Below are 20,052 nucleotides of genomic sequence, written 5' to 3' on the forward strand. Positions count from 1 at the left end.
TTCAGATATATACTCAAGTATGGAATTTCTGGGTCATATGGTAGTCCTGGACTTCCCTGGTGGCTCAAATGGTAAAGAATCTGCCTGCAGTGAGGGAGACCTGAGTTCGATCCCTGGGTTGGGAAGTTCCCCTGGAGAAGGAAATGGCAACCCACTCCAGTATTCTTGCCTGGAGAATTCCATGGACAGAGGAGCCTGGTGGGCTACAGTCCATGGGGTTGCAAAGAGTCAGACATGACTGAGCAGCTAACATACATGGTAGTTCTATTTTTTGTTTTTTGAGAGATCTCCATACTGTTTTCCCCAGGGGCTGCACCAATTTTTATTCCCACCAACAGTGTACAAGGGTTCCCTTTCTCCACATCCTGGCCATCATTTGTTACTTGTGTTCTTTTTGATGATAGATTAGCCATGTTGAGCATCTTTTCATGTGCCTTTTGGCCATCTATATGTCTTCTTTGGAAAAATGGCTGTTCATTTCTCTGCCCATTTTAAAATCTGGTTTGAACTGAATTTTTTGAAAGTAGCTAGCAGTTTTGTTTGCTTTTCATGCCTTGATCATATCAGATGTTTATATTTCCTAGAACTGTATTACTATGGCTGCTATTTTTCAGTTATTTTGACCACTGTAAAAGAACCTTTTAAAAAGAGTCTTAAAAATTTTTTTAAACCTATTTATATTGTTATGTGTTCTTGCTACATAATTTTATTTTTTAGCAATAACATATTAACAGTAATAAAAACTATATGGTTTTCTTTTAAAATATGTACAGTTTGAAAGTTGATCATGGATTTTATGTACACAAAGCGTGTGACAGTTTATCAATTGTCTGATAAAATTATCGGCTTGTATTTTTGATGCCATATGACTATAAGGAGAAATGTTAAAAGACGGAATTAGTGATGCGCATGGGCCTTCATGTGGCAGTTTTCACCTTTTTAGCTTCACCTCTTATTCTCACCACCTAAACTTTAGGCACAAGGAGCTATTTGTAGTTTCCCAAAGTTGCTATTAAGTGTTATATAGCAGTGGAAATAGCAATTTAAATCTCAAGTCTGCCATATACAGCTTGTGTTATCTTGGGCAAGTAAGTATCCTCTCTAAATCTCAGCTTCCTCATTATAAACTGGGGATAAAATAGGACCTCTGGTCTTAACTGCACACAGTGAATGTTAAATGATTATGTGAGCTGTTATTCTTGTTGGTGTTCCTCTTTTTCTGATGGTTATTGTTCTGACTGAAGCTTATCTTCTCAGTCCTCCTCTCATATCAGACTGGTAAGCCATTCTCTCAAATTCCAATGTGATGATGATGATAATAAAAGGACAGGTTATCATCTATGGATTTTAACTGTCACTTCTCTCTACATCCTTCCATATGTGGTATTTGTGATCTAGTCCATTTTCCTCTAATGGGTTAAGCTCTATCTTCTCTTTCCCTAATGGTCTGGAAAACTGTTTGTTCCATTTTTTTTCTGGCTGACTTTTCTTCTTTCCTCTGGTCTCAGCGAGAAAGTAAAACTGTTGCAATACTCACTTTTTACCAGTCTTCTTTTGTTTCCATCTTCCCATCATCTCTGTTGCTGTTTTTAGAGCCTTCAGGAATTTCTTTCCCCTACATTTGTCACAATTGTGATTAGTTATTTCTGTAATTACTGTTTAAGGTTTGTATCCTTAGTAGAAGATCATTTCTGTGAGAACTTGCAGAGACTTGTGTATTGAATTCACATCTGTGTTCTTAGTGCCTGCCACAGTGCTCAACACAAGAGTAGTTGTTTACTAAACATTTGCTGAATTAAGAAATATTCTATTTCCATCACTCAACTACCTATTGAGTTAACAACTCACTCAGCAATGTTAGTACTGAAGTTTGTGCACAAATTTTAAATTTTACTTGTTACATACTATTATTGTATTCTTTATACTTTTTCCCTGTTCATGTTGTAAGTTTCTGAAGGGTGCCATTTGTGTTATATACATCTTTTTATTCCAAAGTCTGACAGACTACTTGGCAGTGGAAATTTTATTGTTCAGTGAAATTTTATATGTTCATCAGTGAAAATATGTTTTTAAAGTATGATTAAGAATGGAAAGTTTTACAGATACAAGAACTCAAACTGAAATCACCAACAAATGCTATCAGTTTAAGTTATATGCTAAGTGTGAGGCAATATATATGATACCTATTTATATGAAATAGGGTAATATGGAAAATATGTAAATTCATGTGTTAATATTATGTGTCTGAAAAACACAGTATCAGCTGATGGTGAACATTTGAATGATTTTCTTAATTGGACCCTCTATTCTGATATTCTTTTTTTAATTCTTTTTTCTATAAAGTTTAGAAAATTTTGTCTTGCTATTTTAATATTAGATATTACATGTGAGCATTTTTTCTCATTTCATTAAATTTTTTTACAACATGATTTTAATAGGAACATAATTTTTTTCCTATAAATTGACTATAATTTTTCAATAATGATTCTCTTGATATTTCTGTAAGTAACTTTTCAGCATTATACATATTACAGAAATTTTGCATTCATACTTACTTTTTCCCTTAGAATTTTAAAAGTAGAATTACTGGGTTAAATGGTGTGAGGATTTGTAAACCTATTGATGTTACCAAAATGTTGCTTATCGCCCTCCAAAAATATTGTACATTTTAAATTTTCTAACAATAATGAGAGTGTGAATTCAGCCTACCTGCTCCTGTATTGCATATTGTAATTAAAGAAATATTGTATTTAAATATTGTAATTAAGGAAAAAGAAACAATGTTGTCAGTATGAGGCCCCTCAAAAAGTAATAACTTGATCTTACTTGCTTACTAGTGAAGCTTTATGTTTCATGTTTCTTGGCCATTTTTATTTCTTCTATACATTGTTTTCTTTGCTCACTTTTTCATTAGTTTGTTCCTGCTTATCAAACTCTTTAATATCCTAATTTTCATTAAATGATTTGTTTATTGAAGACTTTTTAAGTAGAAAAAGCCTGTACATTTTAATAATTAGATATATTTAATTAGTAGTTTAATTTCAGTTCTCACATAGTATAACCTATTTCATTTTTGTAAGTAGTAAGTTATGTATGAAACTTTTTTCTTTTTATTTTATTATTATTATTTTTAATTTTATTATTATTTTTTTCACTCTACAATATTGTATTGGTTTTGCCATACATCAACATGAATCTGCCACGTGTTCCCAATCCTGAACCCCGCTCCCACATCCCTCCCCTTACCATCCCTCTGGGTTGTATGAAATTTTTAAAAGAACATTTATTTTGTAAACTAGGAGCCTTTTGTGGCAGATGAGTATATTGAACGTCTTGTATGGAGAACCCCTGGAGGAGGCTCTAGAGGGGGACCTGAAGCTTTTGATCCTAAAAGGTGAAGTAAAATTGTTTTTTCATAGATCCAATCTAGTACAAGTTTGTGTCTGGAACAGAGGTGACTGTTGGAATTCCTTTCAATATTCATGAAAAGGGAGTTAACAACTGGCCAATAAAAGGAAGAAGCATTAGAAGCTTGAGATTTATTTTTTTTTCCTTTTATGTTTCTTTTATTTTAAAGAAGGACTTTAAATGACACGGGGAAAGGGATTTTATTGCATTATGAGAATTTAATCTTTTCTCCAATTAATAATAAATTAGAAATTATTGGTTATATCTCTAAAATAAAACATGTTGAGTATGCCGTTTTAAGTATTGTTGTAAATTGGGGGAACAAAACTCACCATACCCTGGAATGCACAGTATTATGTTTATATAGTACATTTTACCCTTTTGACTATTTCTATAAAATTGGTTTCATTTCTGGGGGTTAATCTGGAGATCCCCTATGAGGTTTTCATTTATATCAGAGATAATCCCTAACATGATGCTAGAGAGAAAATTAACATGTTCATCTCTACCTCAAGGAATGCTCACTAATGCTTTATTTACAATTATAAGTGAATTGATCAGTTCCCAGTGATCAGTTATAGATGGATTGATACATATTCTAATTTTCTTTTGTTAGATTATTAGAAGAATTTGTAAATCATATTCAGGAGCTCCAGATAATGGATGAAAGGATTCAAAGGAAAGTAGAGAAACTAGAGCAACAGTGTCAGAAAGAAGCTAAGGAATTTGCCAGGAAGGTACAAGAACTCCAGAAAAGCAATCAGGTAAACTGTTAATTGAATAATGAATATACAGACTTTAATATGTTTATATCCTTTCAGTTTTAAGTTTTTTAAAAAAAAGTCTAGTCAAATAGTAATTGTTGAGGTTTCTTAATACTGCTCCCATCTCATGTCATAAAATGTTAATGAATTGTTACCAGGTACTCTTGGTGTACTTATTTGCTACTGAGTGATGGTTTGGGGTCAGAGTACTCTCTTCTTAGGATGGGATGGTATTCAGTACAGTGTGGTCCTTGTTTCCTCTCTTAACAATGCAAATTTTTAAGAATGATTCCTCAGCAGACCTGTATTTTTAGGGAGTCATGACTAGCTTGGATATTTAGGTATTTATTTGCATTCTCATTTAATCATAAAGCGAAATAATAATACCAGACCAACTATTGCCTGGATTAGATTTTTCCCTAGAGGAAACCTGGTCTGGAAAGTTTCACAGAAGTCATGAGACAGATACCCTAATGAGAATACTGGTGTAACTGGGAAAAGCAGATGCAGAACTCTTCCTCAGTCCATTTTGGAGTACAACTAGACTATTAGGGTGACTCTGGGGTACATAGGCCAAGCTTCTTACCCATCCTTACTTCTTAGGCCCTAGACTTAATCAGGAAACTCTGAACCTCTTTCACACCCTGAGCCTGATCTGGAACTTGACTGACCTTTAGTTAGAAGTGTAGTTAGAAGAGCATGTTTAGCATTGCTGCCTTGTAGGGGTTGGTTGTTCTTCAGTATTAGGGATTAGCAAGCTGATTTCTACTCGGTTTTCATATGTTTAGATTCCTTCACTTAAGCCTGTATAACTGTTAGAAAATATTTAATAAAGTCAGTAATTTACATAAGATAGTATATTTTTAAGTAGTTAAAGTAATAGATTCAAAATACTTCTAATGCAAATTCCCCTTGGTAATAACAATAGTATTAATAGTTAATCTGGGTTCTCTGATTGTATTTTATGCTTGTGCATGTTTCTCCTAGGTTGCCTTCCAACATTTCCAAGAACTAGATGAGCACATCAGCTATGTAGCAACCAAAGTCTGTCACCTTGGAGACCAGTTGGAGGGGGTAAACACACCCAGACAACGGGCAGTAGAGGCTCAGAAGTTGATGAAATACTTCAATGAGTTTCTAGATGGAGAACTGAAATCTGATGTTTTTACAAATTCTGAAAAGGTGAGCACTGTCAGAAGAATAAAAGCATGTAATAACATTGCTAACAGTGCTCTAATTATGAACTAAATTGCTGCTTTCCAGAGTCAGACTTCAACACTGAGTAGCTGACTTATTAAAAGTCTTTATTTTGAAAAATACACTTGCCAACAAAATTTATATTCAAATTTTTAGTTGGATTGCCTGGCATTTTGTTTATGAAATGTGTATGGTTTAGAAATATTGAGTTAACTATGTTAATAAATATTTCTTTTTCATAATTGACTTTTAATATTAAAAGAATTTAATAGTCATATTCCCCTGGGTGGGGGGGTGGTGTGACCCTAAATCATTTACAAACTGAAGTATATTTCTGTGCAAGAAATTCAGAGCTTCTAGTTTTTGTTACTTGAATAAAGTTCTTTTATAAAAGTTAAAGCATAGTTTGGATCAAAAAGAATTGAAAAATCTGAATTAATTATTCATGTTAATCTTTTTCATAACACTAGTCACTTAATCCTCGTCTAAGGTTGTGTGATATTGGTTACTCTGCAATCTTGGGAGAAGGTTATTCAGCTCATTTTCTTCCCCTCGGGGGGAGAAAAATTAAGAGTGCATGAAAAAATAGACATTCTTATGGTTAGTATATGCACATAGTAATAACATTGTCTATTAATATGTTGAATACAGTCTTCCAGACTATTTTCCAGGTTTACTCCTTGGGATATCTCAGGTAGTGGAATGTTAAAAGCTAAGTTGTATTGAAGTTCACTTTGAATTAAGCAACACATTGTTTTGTGAGCAGGAAATATATAGGTTTATAGAGTCTATAAGTTTTAGAGATCTTTGAAAGAAATGCTTATATGTGTAGAGAAAATTCCTCTATAGAAAAGACAGTATTTTAAATAATGAGTTCCAGGAATTATATTTATAATATAAAGTAGAGCTGATAAGATTAATATCAAGAACAGAATCATACCTAAACACTTGTAAAACACTGGCAATATCTAACTTTTATACATTCATGTGATTCTCACACACACACAACACATAGGGCTTGAACACCAAACTGTTTTTCAGGGTACAGTTTTGTTTTGTTGGAATGTTTTTGTTTTGTTTCCTACATGAAACATATATATTTCTAATGTATTATAAAAGTATATATTAATATATATATTTTTTAATTGTTTTATATATATATAAAACTGTATGTAATTCAAGTCTTATACCTTGGGTTACCTTGGATTATACCTGTTGGATTGTAGAGTATATTTATGCTTTGTTATCAACAAAATGCAGATATTTTACCCAGTGTGAGTTGGTCTGTTTATTTCATGCAGCTCAAGGCAGCCATTTGGAATCTAGAGAAAAGTAAATATTTTAAAATTGACTCTGTGTGTGTGTGTGTGTGTGTGTTCAGTTGTATCCTACTCTTCCGCTATGTGTGTGTGTGTCTGTGTGTCTGTGTGTGTCTGTGTGTTCAGTTGTATCCTACTCTTCCGCTATGGACTGTAGCCCACCAGACTCCTCTGTCCATGGGATTTCGCAGATAAGAATGCTGGAATGGGTTGCCTTCCTTCGCCAGGCAATCTTCCCACCCCAAGGATCACATCTTCATCTCTTGCATTTCCTGCATGGGCAGGCAGATTCTTTACCACTAGTGCCACATACACTTTTTTTAAATGAAAAAGAATGATTTTACTATTTATTGCAGAGTATTGTTTCTTTGTATGGAAGATCTTGTGGGGCACAAGTTGAAAGTAGTTAAGTATGGAATGTTTCAATCACTCACACATCCATCTGTTTTTAGTTTTTTCATCTCTAAATAACATCACTGAGGATTTAGTACTCTCCATATCATGCTAAAGGTTAATCCCTCAGTCATGTCTGACTCTTTGTGATCCCAGGTACTGTAGCCCACCAGCCTCCTCTGTCCATTAAATTTTCCTGGCAAGAATACTGAACTGGGCAACCATTCCCTTCTCCAGGTGATTTTCCCCGCCCAGGGATCAAACTCAGGTTTTGTGCATTACAGGCAGATTCTTTACTGTCTGAGCCACCAAAACTATGCAAAATCAAATAACGTTGGCCCTGGTTTTCAAGAAATTTACTTTCAGCTGAATTCGATGATGAATATTATGGCATTCTAGAAAGACATCAAAAGTTCACGCTTGTTATGCATACATATTAGGTTACAAATAAGTAGATCCTTAAAACTTGATACAGTAGTGATGATGTTGATAGTGATTGCACACATATTTTAACCTGATTTGTATTGCTTATGTTTTTTATATAATGAAATTATCTTCTTTACATTATCTCTTTACACTTTAAACATTTTAATTATCCTCAAGTATTTGTGTAGTTCATGATGTTACTATTGTCTCTTAATTTTTAAGATTCTTAATGAAAGATGAACAAATCTTCATATCCTTGCTACCTCATTCACTTGGTCACTAGCTGTCTAATTTTTGAGGAAAAAGTACAGACTTAACAGTGTTTAAGCTAAGTCCGCTTATTTTCTTTCCTTTGTGTCACTCTCTCCCATATCTCATTTTCTTTCATCTTGTTTCTTTTTTTCTTATACTTTAGTCCTCTTTTCACAATTGTCTTGTTTTTCTCTCATGTCTCCCATAGATTTTGGGTTACTGTTGAGTCATTATTTTTGGCCTGGTACTGTCACAGTTAACTACACTTAGGAACCTTATATATGGTACTAGATTGCTAATTATTAGGTAAACTTCTCGCTGTTTCAGTTTCTGCACTGTGTACCAGCCACCTTCCCAGTGGAAAGAAAAGGAATATCACCCATGTTGGTGTGTGATTGTGGAAGGAACTAGAATGGGAAAGGATAACACATCTCAGTCCTTTTTCTTCCTGCTCCATAGTCATTTTTGCTGGTTTTTTTTTTAATCTTTGCTTTTCAGAATCTTCTAATTTTTTTCTTGGGGGGAAAAAAAACCATTTTATGTCCATAGTATATATTCCCTCTTACCTCCATGTTTACAAAGTATGTTAGTTGTTTTTCTTCTTAGAATCACAGCTTAATGTTCTGCATGTAGATAATGCCTGGTGGCCCTGATTGTCTTTAACATGTTAGCATTGGGTGGTCTGACACCTCACGCTGACATCAGTAGCAGATGTAAGCAGGTTATTAGATTGTGGTTTTGAAAACTTCTGTGCCTAGAGTATATTTTAACAGATGACTTTAAGAACTACTTGTGCTTGAAATAGTTTTTGTAAAATAATTTGGTAATTCAATAAAATAATATGTTATTTACTCTGCTGTACTTCTTCCTATATTAAGTGAAGTTTGTAAACACTGCATAAGGGGGACTTCCATCTCTTAACAAGAACAAACTCCTGATGTAAACATAAAGCGTGTACCTGGCAGGTTCCTTCTGAAGGGAGTATTGGTAAGGAGAAAATGGTGGACCTTGCTAGTACCACTAAATGGCATGTTGAAAAGTGGTCTTGCAGTGTTAATCTATGCTCATGTGCAGCAGAATTAGACTGAGCGTCTGGTAACTGAAAATGGCAGTGACATGCTGACTAGGAGAGAAGTAGCTGAAGCAGAAATGCTGTCTATATTCACTCTTGTTTGACATCAGCAGTATCATTTGGCCCTGCTCTTTTTTTCCACTGTTGTTTGCCAGACTTCACATGAGTACTCAGAAAGGTCTGTTTGAAGGTTCTCAGCTCTTCTGTCAACATTTGTAGGAGTCTCTTTCTGTCTTTTTTTCTTTTTTTTTCTTAGTGTTAAAAAAGTGAATGATCAAATCAGTTACTAAAGGTGTGCCAAAATTAAACTCAATGCTTATTTCAAAAGTTAGCGTATATAACTCTCTATACATTAGTATGAATAAGCACAAATTTCTGCATTTAAAAAATTTTAGACTCCTTGTCTAAATCCTTTAGTTACACAGTTTGAATAAGTACAAACATTTTTGTGTCATATTCTATTCAGAAGACTTCATGTTAACAAGTTTTAAAACTTGATATGTTTATTAAATGACAAGCATTTTGTTATTTTCCTCACCTACAGTGGGGTATATGCACCAGTATGGTCTGAATTATTTTCATAAATCTTGTTTCTTTGTTCATAAACTCAGAAGATACTTAAACTTGCTTTCGGCAGTCAATTATTTGAAATTTTTCAGAGTAGACTTGAACTGCAGGTTTCATTGGGAAGGGATTGTGGCATTATAAAATCACAAGATTTCAATACCATAATGACAAATGTTTATGTTTCAATGACTCATTATTGGTGATACCCCAGATGTATTCCTCTTGCTCACAAGATTTTATTGTGTATTTTAAAAGAAAATTGTTTGGGTGAGAGTCTGTGGACATACATATGAGAATATTACTATTTTTAAATACAAAATTATTTTTTGATACGTATAAAGGTTTTTTTTTTTTAACTATTGCTTTTATTTTTTAATAGATAAAGGAGGCAGCAGACATCATTCAGAAGTTGCACCTAATCGCCCAAGAGTTACCTTTTGATAGGCAAGTTTATTTCTCAAGAGTTAATTTGGCTTTATAGTGTGTAATGTATGGAATAAAATTGTACTTTTACCTGTATTAGTTTACTCATTAATTCAACAAGAACTTACTGAGGACTGCCTTTAAAAGATACAGTATGCAATAATTGATTGAAAAAATATGGTCTCTTAGCAACTAAATTAAATGATGTATGTTTCTCAATCCTTTTTCTTTTGAAAAAAATTGATGGAGAATTTTGAGATTGACAAGTAACATTTTGAATTTTCTGTTTTTTTTGGACTTTGATAACAGTGTAGAAGGGCAGAGAAAGATTAAACATGGTTTCTTGAGCTGCTTTTTCCTCTAGATGAGAGTTCTTAAGCTTTTGGGAGTCTTGGACACCTCTGCAAAGCTGGTAAAAGCTATGAAATTGCCTTTAAAAAGTTCAGATAAACAGACTGTTGTATACAATTTCTTGGAGTTTTAGACCATTTAACCTATCTGAAGGCTCCTTCCTAGGGACCTTATGGTTACAAAGTCCTGTTTTAGATGCCAGGCTTTAGGACCATTGCTAAGTCAGGTATTAATGGTTTCATCCTTAAAGAGGTTTCACTGAGAAGAAAATTCTTTCATGATTTCCTTTACTCCATGGTGTCAGACTCTTTAATTAATTTTTATTAATAGTGGTTCTCCCATTTAAATATCTGGAAAAACATATCTTCTCTTAAAACAGATAATATATCTTATTCCTTTTGTGGTACTTGAAGATCCTCAGTTACAAGTAGAATGTAAATGTATTACTGTACTTAAAGTTTGCCCATTATGTCCCAATATTCCCTACCCATAAATATATTTTATTTTACTTTGAACTTTGTGTCATCATAAAGAGTTAGCAGTAATAATCATTTAGCTATTATTGATACTCTTATGCTTGTCCAACATTATAAGCAATGATTTTTAATGTCACCCACAAAAAAGCTTTTATTTCAGAGTTAAACCATTTACTTAAATGGATAAAATGTATGGCTCACAATGGGTACATGATCATTTTCTCCCACCCATACAAACATCAAATATATAAACTCATCTTCTCCCACTTCTCAGTTACATACTTCTCTTATATATTTTTTTAACCTCTCTCCCAAGCCTTAGAATTGAATTTACATCCTAATCAAATTTAATTTTCTCACAGAGATCAATGTAACCTAACATGTATTCTGTACTCTGTGATCCACCATAACTTTGATATATCAATTTTGTTGTCTGTGTGCTCAGTTGCTAAGTCATGTTTGACTCTTTGTGACTCCGAGGACTATAGCCCGCCAGGCTCCTCTGTCCATAGGATTTCCTAGGCACAAATACTGGAGCGAGTTACCATTTTCATCTCCAGGGGATTTTACCAACCCAGGATTCATTCAAACCCACGTCTCCTGCTTGACAGGCAGATTCTTTACCACAGTGAGCCACCTGGGAAGCCCATACCAATTTTGTATAGCTCTTTGAATTACTACCCTCTTTATCTATCTTTGGCATCTTTTTTGCCATCCCCTCACCTATCACTTTAATTATGTGAGATCTTTCAGCGTTAATTTCCCATGTTGTGCATTCCCCTTTGATATTTATGATTTGAAAAAGTTCTAGTGTATTTTAATTGATATTTTAATTTCAGAATTTGCAGAGGTTGAATGCTAGGCACACGCAGGGTCCTTTTTATGGCTTCTATTTTATTTTTCCACTTTTAAAATAACTCATTTATATATCAGTTCAGTTCAGTCCCTCAGTCGTGTCCGACTCTTTGCGACCCTGTGAATCACAGTACGCCAGGCCTCCCTGTCCATCACCAACTCCCGGAGTTCACTCAGACTCATGTCCATCAAGTCGGTGATGCCATCCAGCCATCTCATCCTCTGTCGTCCCCTTCTCCTCCTGCCCCCAATCCCTCCCAGCATCAGAGTCTTTTCCAATGAGTCAACTCTTCGCATGAGGTGGCCAAAATACTGGAGTTTCAGCTTCAGCATCATTTATATATACTTATTGTTTATTTTCTTTTAAGTGACAGTAATGTAACTTCATATGAGGAAATCCTAACAGAAGGGAAAAGAGACAAATATCAAGTGAATTTAAAATGCCAATGAATATGAGTAGGGTCAGTAACTCAGTTGTTGGGACTGGCTCAGTTAATTAATGTTCAGAATTCCTCCCTCTTTAAAAGGGATTTGGTTATTCAGTGTGAATTTCCTCAGTGAGACCTAGATACTCCATCTGAATTGCCTGGTTTCAGTTTGTTAAATGGCATGCTTCCTGTCAGTACTCTCTCCCCTCTGGCCTTGTCTTTGCCCTCCTTCCTTGGTCACACCCTCCCTCTTACCTCCCTTCCTCCCTCCCCTCCCTCCCTTCCTTTATGAAGACATTTAGTATGGAGAGTTTCTATGTATCCTCATTCTCCTTTTTATTAATATCTTACATTACTGTGTACATTTGTCGCAAATAATGAACTTCATCATTGGTTTTTATCTTTCAGATTTTCAGAAGTTAAATCTAAAATTGCAAGTAAGTGGGGTTCTATTTATTTAATTGTTTTGGATAGGTGATCAAACTATTTTTATAAAAGAAAGAAAATCGTAAAAGAAGAGAGTGGGAACAATGTCATCCTCCCACCCAATCCGTGAATTTGATTCCTCTTCCTTGAAACAGCTATTAAATATTATCTGTTTCTTGTGTATTCTTCCATGGTATTCTATGGATATCTTGATATAAGCATAGAACATAAATCATGTCTATAATATGTAGAATTGTTTTCTATGGTCCCCATGTATTTTAAAATTGGTGGCATCCTATACAAATAGCTTGGTACCTTGTGTTTTTAACAACATATCTTAAGACATTGTTTTTGTATCCATACATACCTGTCTCTCTCTCTCTCTTTTTTTTTTTAAATAAAGCTCATATGACCATTTCAGTACCTATTTAACTCTGTACATGGTAGTTTGAAACTTGTTCTTTAGATTGTATTTTAGGCAGATCATTCCAGATTTCTTTAATAGCCACTATATTTCTAGGCTCTAAGTCACTATTCAGGAACTCACTAAAGTTCAAAAATCACCTGTTTTGCCAAAAGTGTACGGTAATAGCCCCAAGAATGTAGTGAATAAATACCATATGTTGTCTTATAATCTGGTATTGAATCTGCCTTTGTTCATGGTAAAAGCATTTGAACTCTAGTAAAGAGTTTGATAGTTCTCTTTACTCTTTCTCTAAAGTCAGGTTTAAGACTTTTCCTATCTCTTGCTTTCAGAAATGACATCCAGTTTTTTCTCATAGTCGTAAATGGAAGTCAGACTATAGGAGCTGATCTGTTTTGCCAGTTGGGAAGATTTTTTGTGTGTGTTGAAAATATAGATTTATATGCCTTAGTATATTATAATAAGAGTTTTGATCCACTACCTATAATCTCATGGTTTTTACAATTCTTTTAAAAGAAAGCTAGACTCATAGTCATTATATTTATAAAGAAACCATATACTTACAAATAACCTGTGTACTTTGTCTCATTGTAGCTGAATGACTTTCTATTTTTAGGTAAATACCATGATTTAGAATGCCAGTTGATTCAGGAGTTTACTGGTGCTCAAAGAAGAGGCGAAATCTCCAGAATGAGAGAAGTAGCAGCTGTTTTACTTCATTTTAAGGTACATAGAAAAAATTTAAAGTGCAGATTAGTCTTAAAGAATGTAGAGATGATGTGAATTCTGTATGTTGTTTTGTCACTAAGTTGTGATTCTTTGTGACCCCTTGGACTGTAACCTACCAGGCTCCTCTATCCATGGAATTTCCCAGGCCAAGAATATTAGAGGGTTGCTGTTTCTTTCTCTGGAGGATCTTCCCTACCCAGGGATTGAACCCATGTCTCCTGCACTGGCAGGCAGATTTTTACCACTGAGCCACCATGGTGTATTACAGTCTGTGATTTTGCCCTGTTGTTTTAGTGTATCACAGTGTTAATTTTCATTGTTTGGAATAATTTGAATGTATATTTTTTATGTTTCTCCAGAAATGATATTAAATCCTAGGTCTTAAGGATCTTATATTCAGTACTATTATATTAATACTATTAATAATAAACTATCACTGAATTTTTATATCATTTGATGTAGAAAATTGTTTCCCTTCAGGCTGTTTATTGTTTTTTTGCAAGAAGGCTTGACCTTAAGTGTCCGTTGGAATAGAGAAACCAGAGAGTAGCTGTTACTGCTGACCATTTATTGAGGCATAGAGATAGCTTTATTATATATAATACCTCTTTTATTGACGTTGTTATAACTTAACCAAAACAGTGATGTGTATTTCTCTCTTCTTCTTAGGGTTATTCTCATTGTGTTGATGTTTATATAAAGCAGTGCCAGGAGGTAACATAACAGTACACTTCATTTGATTTTATTTTATGCTAATTTGTGTTTTAAAAAGCATTTAAATTATATGTTCATTATATAAAATTCCTCTGCTCTTTAGGGTGCTTACTTGAGAAACGATATATTTGAAGATGCAGCAATACTCTGTCAACGGGTAAACAAACAAGTTGGAGATATCTTTAGTAATCCAGAAACAGTACTGGCTAAACTTATTCAAAATGTATTTGAAATCAAACTACAGGTAATTTTAAACAGTGACTAAGTAGTTCTTGAGACAATATGTGTTTTTTTTCCTCTCTTTTAAAAGTTTTTAAAAATTGAGTTTATTTGTGTAATATCCTTAGGAACAGCAATTCACTTATTAAGTATAGGGTAAAGGAGAGACAGTGTCAAGCTTTAAAACAAAATGTTAAAAGGTGGCCACTCACGGTCATCAGAGCATGTGTTAGAAATTACATGTGTATCAGTAGTAGTAGTAACAGGTGTGATAGATTAGCCTCAGATTTTAATATTCACTGGCCTCTCACCTTGACCAATCGATAGCATTTTGAAATGCTAAGAATGATACTTAGCATTGACATTGCTTACCTTATTTTACCTTAGTAAATTTGAACAAGATTACAAGATCTGTAAAATTTTTTATCATACGGCACTGACATGAAAAGAAAAAACTCTGACTGTTTCGTTTACAGCCTTTACTTCCATAGCTCTGTACTTTAAGGCAACATTTCCTAAACTGTTTACCAATGGATTCAGCAGTGTTAAATAAATGTCGTTTTAAAAACACGACTTTTAATATCCTTTAGAGGTACTAATATATATTGTGATCCTCTAGAAGTGGAAATGTAATGTACTGCCTTTCCTAGTTTTATAGTAAGGTCTCTTAGTGTCTCAAAGGACACTAGTGTTACTTAGACTACAGTTTGGGAAATGCTGCTTTAAAGAATTGACCATATTGATATAGCTTCAAGTGTTGTTTTTTGGGATTTTTTTCTAAAGATAGATATTTGAGATTCTTAATGCTTAATCGCAACACTGATATAAATGTACAAGTAAATACGAGAAGCAGTAAACTAAAAACCTGTTTTTAAATTTTTTTTATATTGGTCTATTTCCTATGCATTGCCTTTGCCACTGGATTTTAAGTCAGAACAGTTCAAGAATGTGGAGTAATTCTAGAGGAAAAAAATATTGACTATATAATTTAATATTTATTTAATTAACAGAATGTTGACTTTTCTTTTTAGAGCTTTGTGAAAGACCAGTTACAAGAATGTTGGAAGTCTGATGCAGAGCAGTATCTCAAAAGTCTCTATGATTTATACACAAGGTATATTTTTAATTATTAGAAAATAGTAATATCTCACCTTTTTTTTTCTTCAAATAGAAAATTGGGAAGTATTCAGGTATTTTTGAATAACGGTTTGTCAGATAGCAATATAGCTTTTAGCGTTAAATACTTGGCTGTATAGACTAGTATTGTATAAGAGTATCTTTCTTAGCAGGTTAACTATTAGATATTATGCTTTATGTTAATATACTTTAATGAAGTATAAAACCTTGTTTAAACTAAGACTTGAGAATTATGTTTTTGATCTTAATTGTAAACTAGTTCATTATTTAATTTTTTTTAAGAATGAGTAATAACTACATTTATTTTCATTAAAGCTTTAGAAGTTGAGAAAAGGAGTGACAAATTCTTAACAATGACAGTTTCAGACTTAAGTCTGATGTGAAAATTTGTCTTGTGTTTTGTAAATGGCAGTGTTGCACTTTGTAGAAGCTTCATGTGCAGTTGCTTTTCTTCACTGTGATTTTGAGAAGAGGGTTTTCAAAAGTAACTATAATCAGGAGGTCTGTTTGAACAGCAGCACTATTCTGAGTCTAACTTCAGCAGTGAGAAACAGAAAATTAGAGGCAAGTCCAGAGAAGAGAATGGACAGAGGAAGTATTTTGACTTGGTACCATGTCATGAATGGCATACTTGAAGTCATTCTGCCATCGTTGCCATTTCTGGACTGGTTGGTTGCCTTAGTTTCCTTTTGTTGAGTTGTCTCTAGGAGTTTATGGCAGTTTCCAAACCATCATATTATTTGTAATATACATTCTACTTAATATATTTATATAACCTTATACAGTTGCTCTCTGCATACTAAGTAACGTCCCAGGGTTTAAGAAATGGTGGTTTAACATAAGTTTTTCAAAAGTCACATTGTAAAAATATGTATTTCTTAATATTATTTCTATATCTAAAATATACATTTATCTTTTCCCCCTCTTTTCCATGAAAAGAACCACAAATCTTTCCAACAAGTTGATGGAGTTTAACTTAGGTACTGATAAACAGACTTTCTTGTCTAAGCTTATCAAGTCCATTTTCATTTCCTATTTGGAGAGCTACATTGAAATAGAGACTGGCTATTTGAAAAGCAGAAGTGCTATGATCCTACAGCGCTATTATGATTCAAAAAACCATCAAAAGAGATCCATTGGCACAGGAGGGTAAGTGTTTTTGTTAAATGTTATAGTTAAAACTAAAGATATTAAAAACATTTTTATATTTGGACAACTTGAGAAATATTGATAGTCATTAGAATTTTCTGTGAATTATCAGTTTTTTTATACCATTCATCAAATCCTGTCTTTTGAGCCACATGTTGAAATATTTTAACATTATTAAAATGTAAAACAGAATACCAGTGCCATAAGTTCTCCCATCCTCCCTCCTTTCCTTTTTTAGATTGAGTTAATTATTCTAGGCTATTAATTAGGAAGTAAATTGTTTTATTGCTGCTGTTGCAGGTGTGCTTAAAAAGAACAAAAACCCCTGCAAATTGATACCCTGAGCTTTTTAAATGACTTGGGCATGAACTTATTTAAGTAATACATTAAAACTTGAATTTACTCATATCCTAGAAGAAAATAAAATGATTTTCTGTAAGAATTGGTGGCAGCTCAGTAATCTAGATCTTACCTATCTGGAATTTAGTTGATTCTAGGATGAATCAAAATGACTTTTGTGAACCATCAGAGTTGATGGTTCATATAATATTCATACAGCTAAATCAGCTTCTTATTTCCCAGCTTGTTATATATTAAATAATGATCATGGAGAGATTATAATTAGAAATAAGAAGTGACATCTGAAAGGCAGTAGCAAGTAAAAGAGAAAAGCTAAAAAACAACCATAAGAATTTTGTTTTAAAGTTCACAATCTGGAGCTATATATTCTATAAATAGGAACAAAAGTAATCTAGCCTTCCATAAATATAATAAATGTTCTTAATAACCCTCAGTCATTTAGAAAAGCTAAATTATGTTTAATAGTAATAAATGTACAGTATGCTTAAGTAGTTAGTATATTTAAAAAGCTTTAAAATTTTAAAGTTTGTTTTAAGCAGGGCCATTTAATTATCTGAAATATTAGCTTACTTCGAAAAGCCTACTTCCTAAGGAAACCAAACAAGGAGTTTTTAGCTATTGAGTCTGAATTGTAGAGCTAAATATTGAGTCAGAATTGTAGACCTAAAAGAGACATTAGAGATAATAACTGCAAATCTACTCACTTTTCATATGATAGTCTTCTATTTAGAGATTAATGCTTGCTTCACTTTACAGAATTACTTACTGAAATTAGAAGTTTTAGATCTCCTGCTATTGGTCCATTTTTCTTCTTTTTATTAGTTCATGTATACTAAGTTTGAGAGTACTTGAAATTGAAATCTATGTATAGTAGTCTTATTTTTTCATTTGTTTCTATTATGCACTAGTATTCAAGATCTGAAAGAGAGAATTAGACAACGTACCAACTTACCTCTGGGGCCAAGTATCGATACTCATGGAGAGACTTTCCTGTCCCAGGAAGTGGTGGTTAATCTTTTGCAAGAAACCAAACAAGCCTTTGAAAGATGTCATAGGGTAAGAATTGTACATTTATATAATTTATATATAGCTGTGCATTTTAAGTTTTGCTTGTATAAACACTCTACTCTCTGGTTATGAACACCTGTTTATCGTAATAAAAAAGTAGGATTTTTGTTTAGGGAACAATTATTTTTAAATTGTTTAGAAGTATATTTTAATATGATTTTAAACAAAGATACCAAATTTTCTTCAGTGAGATATTAAATCAAGATATGAAAGTGAGGGTTAGAACCAGATCATAAAGAAATACTGCATTAGGGAGAGAAGGATGTTTTAAGAACAGATATCAAAGGAAAGGAAAAATTGACTCCATTAAAAATTTAGAATGCCTTCAACAAACACACTTTAACAAAGTAAACAATTAAGCCAGGGTGTGAAAAGAAGGCTTTAACCAGTTTTACTAGCAGAAGATTTATAAAACAAATAATACTCGTTAGTAATTATACAGCACATACTATGTTCCAGGCACTATTCCAAGCACTTTAGGTATGCATTAACTCATTTAGTCATTGTAACATTTCTGTGAGGTTGTTATCTCTTTTACAGAGGAAGAAACTGAGCTACATATTTCTTAAGTATGAAATTGAGAGTTGAAGTAGTCATAATTTTTATTTGTATGATGTATGTAGACTGTAAATAGAAATATAAAATGTGAGTTATCAATAAGATATTTAGTCTCACTGGTGGGAAATGAAACTTAAGACAGGGAAAATACTAATTCTCAATAGGTTGGCAAAAATTTTGTTGATACTCTTGGTAAGGATGTGGAGCAGTAGAAGTTCTTATACACTGCCTATGGAAGTAATAATCGGTATACTTTGGAGAGTAATTTGTTAATTTCTTAGAGAATTTGTAGGTTCACAGGACATGTCTAACATCATAAGCTACACTGTTTGTCATGGTGAAAAATTAGAAGCAAACTAAGTGTGCTGTAGAAAGAATTGATAAAATGACATTGTTCATATACTGGAAAGCTAATATACCAATTAAAATGACTAAACTAGAGTTACATGTATCAGCATGAGTAAATCTCAAAAATATAATGTTTAGTGGAAAGAGCAAGATGGGGAAAGATATATTCATTATATCACAATATAAAGTTTTAAAAAGTAAAAATATTTTGTTCAGGAGCATACACAACATGGGTGTGATAAACAGTTTCAGAGTAGTGGTTGTCTTAGGAGGAATACCTCAGGCACTTTATAATGTTGGACTGCCCCTGCCACCACAGAAGAAAAAAATCTGAAGTACATTTGGAAAAATGTTAAGATATGACACCTCAGGGTATGTGATGGCTGTATTTGATACAGTAATAGCTCTACTCTTCTGAATACTGGAAATATGTTAAAATATTTCTGTACCATCAGATCATCAAAAATCCCATGGATGGAGGAGCCTGGTAGGCTGCAGTCCATGGGGTCGCTAAGAGTCGGACACGACTTCGTGACTTCACTTTCACTTTTCACTTTCATGTATTGGAGAAGGAAATGGCCACCCACTCCAGTGTTCTTGCCTGGAGAATCCCAGGGACGGGGGAGCCTGGTGGGCTGCCGTCTATGGGCTTGCACAGTCGGACACGACTGAAGCGACTTAGCAGCAGCAGCAGCAGCAGCAGATCATCAAACCTGAAGCTGTCAACATATTTATTGTTTTGAGTCACAGTGTGTGCTTAGTCACTTTAGTCGTGTCCAACTCTGTGCAACCCTGTGGGGTGTAGCCCACCAGGCTCCTCTGTCCAAGGGATTCTCTAGGCAAGAATACTGGAGTGGGTTGCCATGCCCTTCTCCAGGGGATCTTCCCAACCCAGGGATTGAAGCTTGGTCTCTTATATCTCCAGCATTGGCAGGCAAGTTCTTTACCACTAGCGCCACCTGGGAAGCGCTTGAGTCACACTCAGTAAC

The 20,052-nt window shown here is 33.7% G+C and overlaps 1 protein-coding gene across 1 annotated transcript in view; it reads left to right on the forward strand.

Annotated features, from left to right (window-relative positions):
- EXOC5 (exocyst complex component 5) overlaps window positions 1-20,052 on the forward strand; it is a 57,685-nt gene that overhangs the window by 13,166 nt on the left and 24,467 nt on the right. Inside the window, exons 2-12 of the mRNA XM_040226375.1 lie at window positions 3,300-3,394; window positions 4,025-4,172; window positions 5,160-5,354; window positions 9,778-9,842; window positions 12,340-12,368; window positions 13,398-13,507; window positions 14,180-14,224; window positions 14,328-14,468; window positions 15,475-15,557; window positions 16,520-16,729; window positions 17,998-18,145. Coding sequence (XP_040082309.1) covers window positions 3,300-3,394; window positions 4,025-4,172; window positions 5,160-5,354; window positions 9,778-9,842; window positions 12,340-12,368; window positions 13,398-13,507; window positions 14,180-14,224; window positions 14,328-14,468; window positions 15,475-15,557; window positions 16,520-16,729; window positions 17,998-18,145 — 1,269 coding nt within the window. The remainder of the gene's footprint in view (window positions 1-3,299; window positions 3,395-4,024; window positions 4,173-5,159; window positions 5,355-9,777; window positions 9,843-12,339; window positions 12,369-13,397; window positions 13,508-14,179; window positions 14,225-14,327; window positions 14,469-15,474; window positions 15,558-16,519; window positions 16,730-17,997; window positions 18,146-20,052) is intronic.

Source organism: Oryx dammah, unplaced genomic scaffold, assembly GCF_014754425.2.
Source record: "Oryx dammah isolate SB20612 unplaced genomic scaffold, SCBI_Odam_1.1 HiC_scaffold_26, whole genome shotgun sequence".
Lineage (NCBI taxonomy): Eukaryota > Metazoa > Chordata > Mammalia > Artiodactyla > Bovidae > Oryx > Oryx dammah.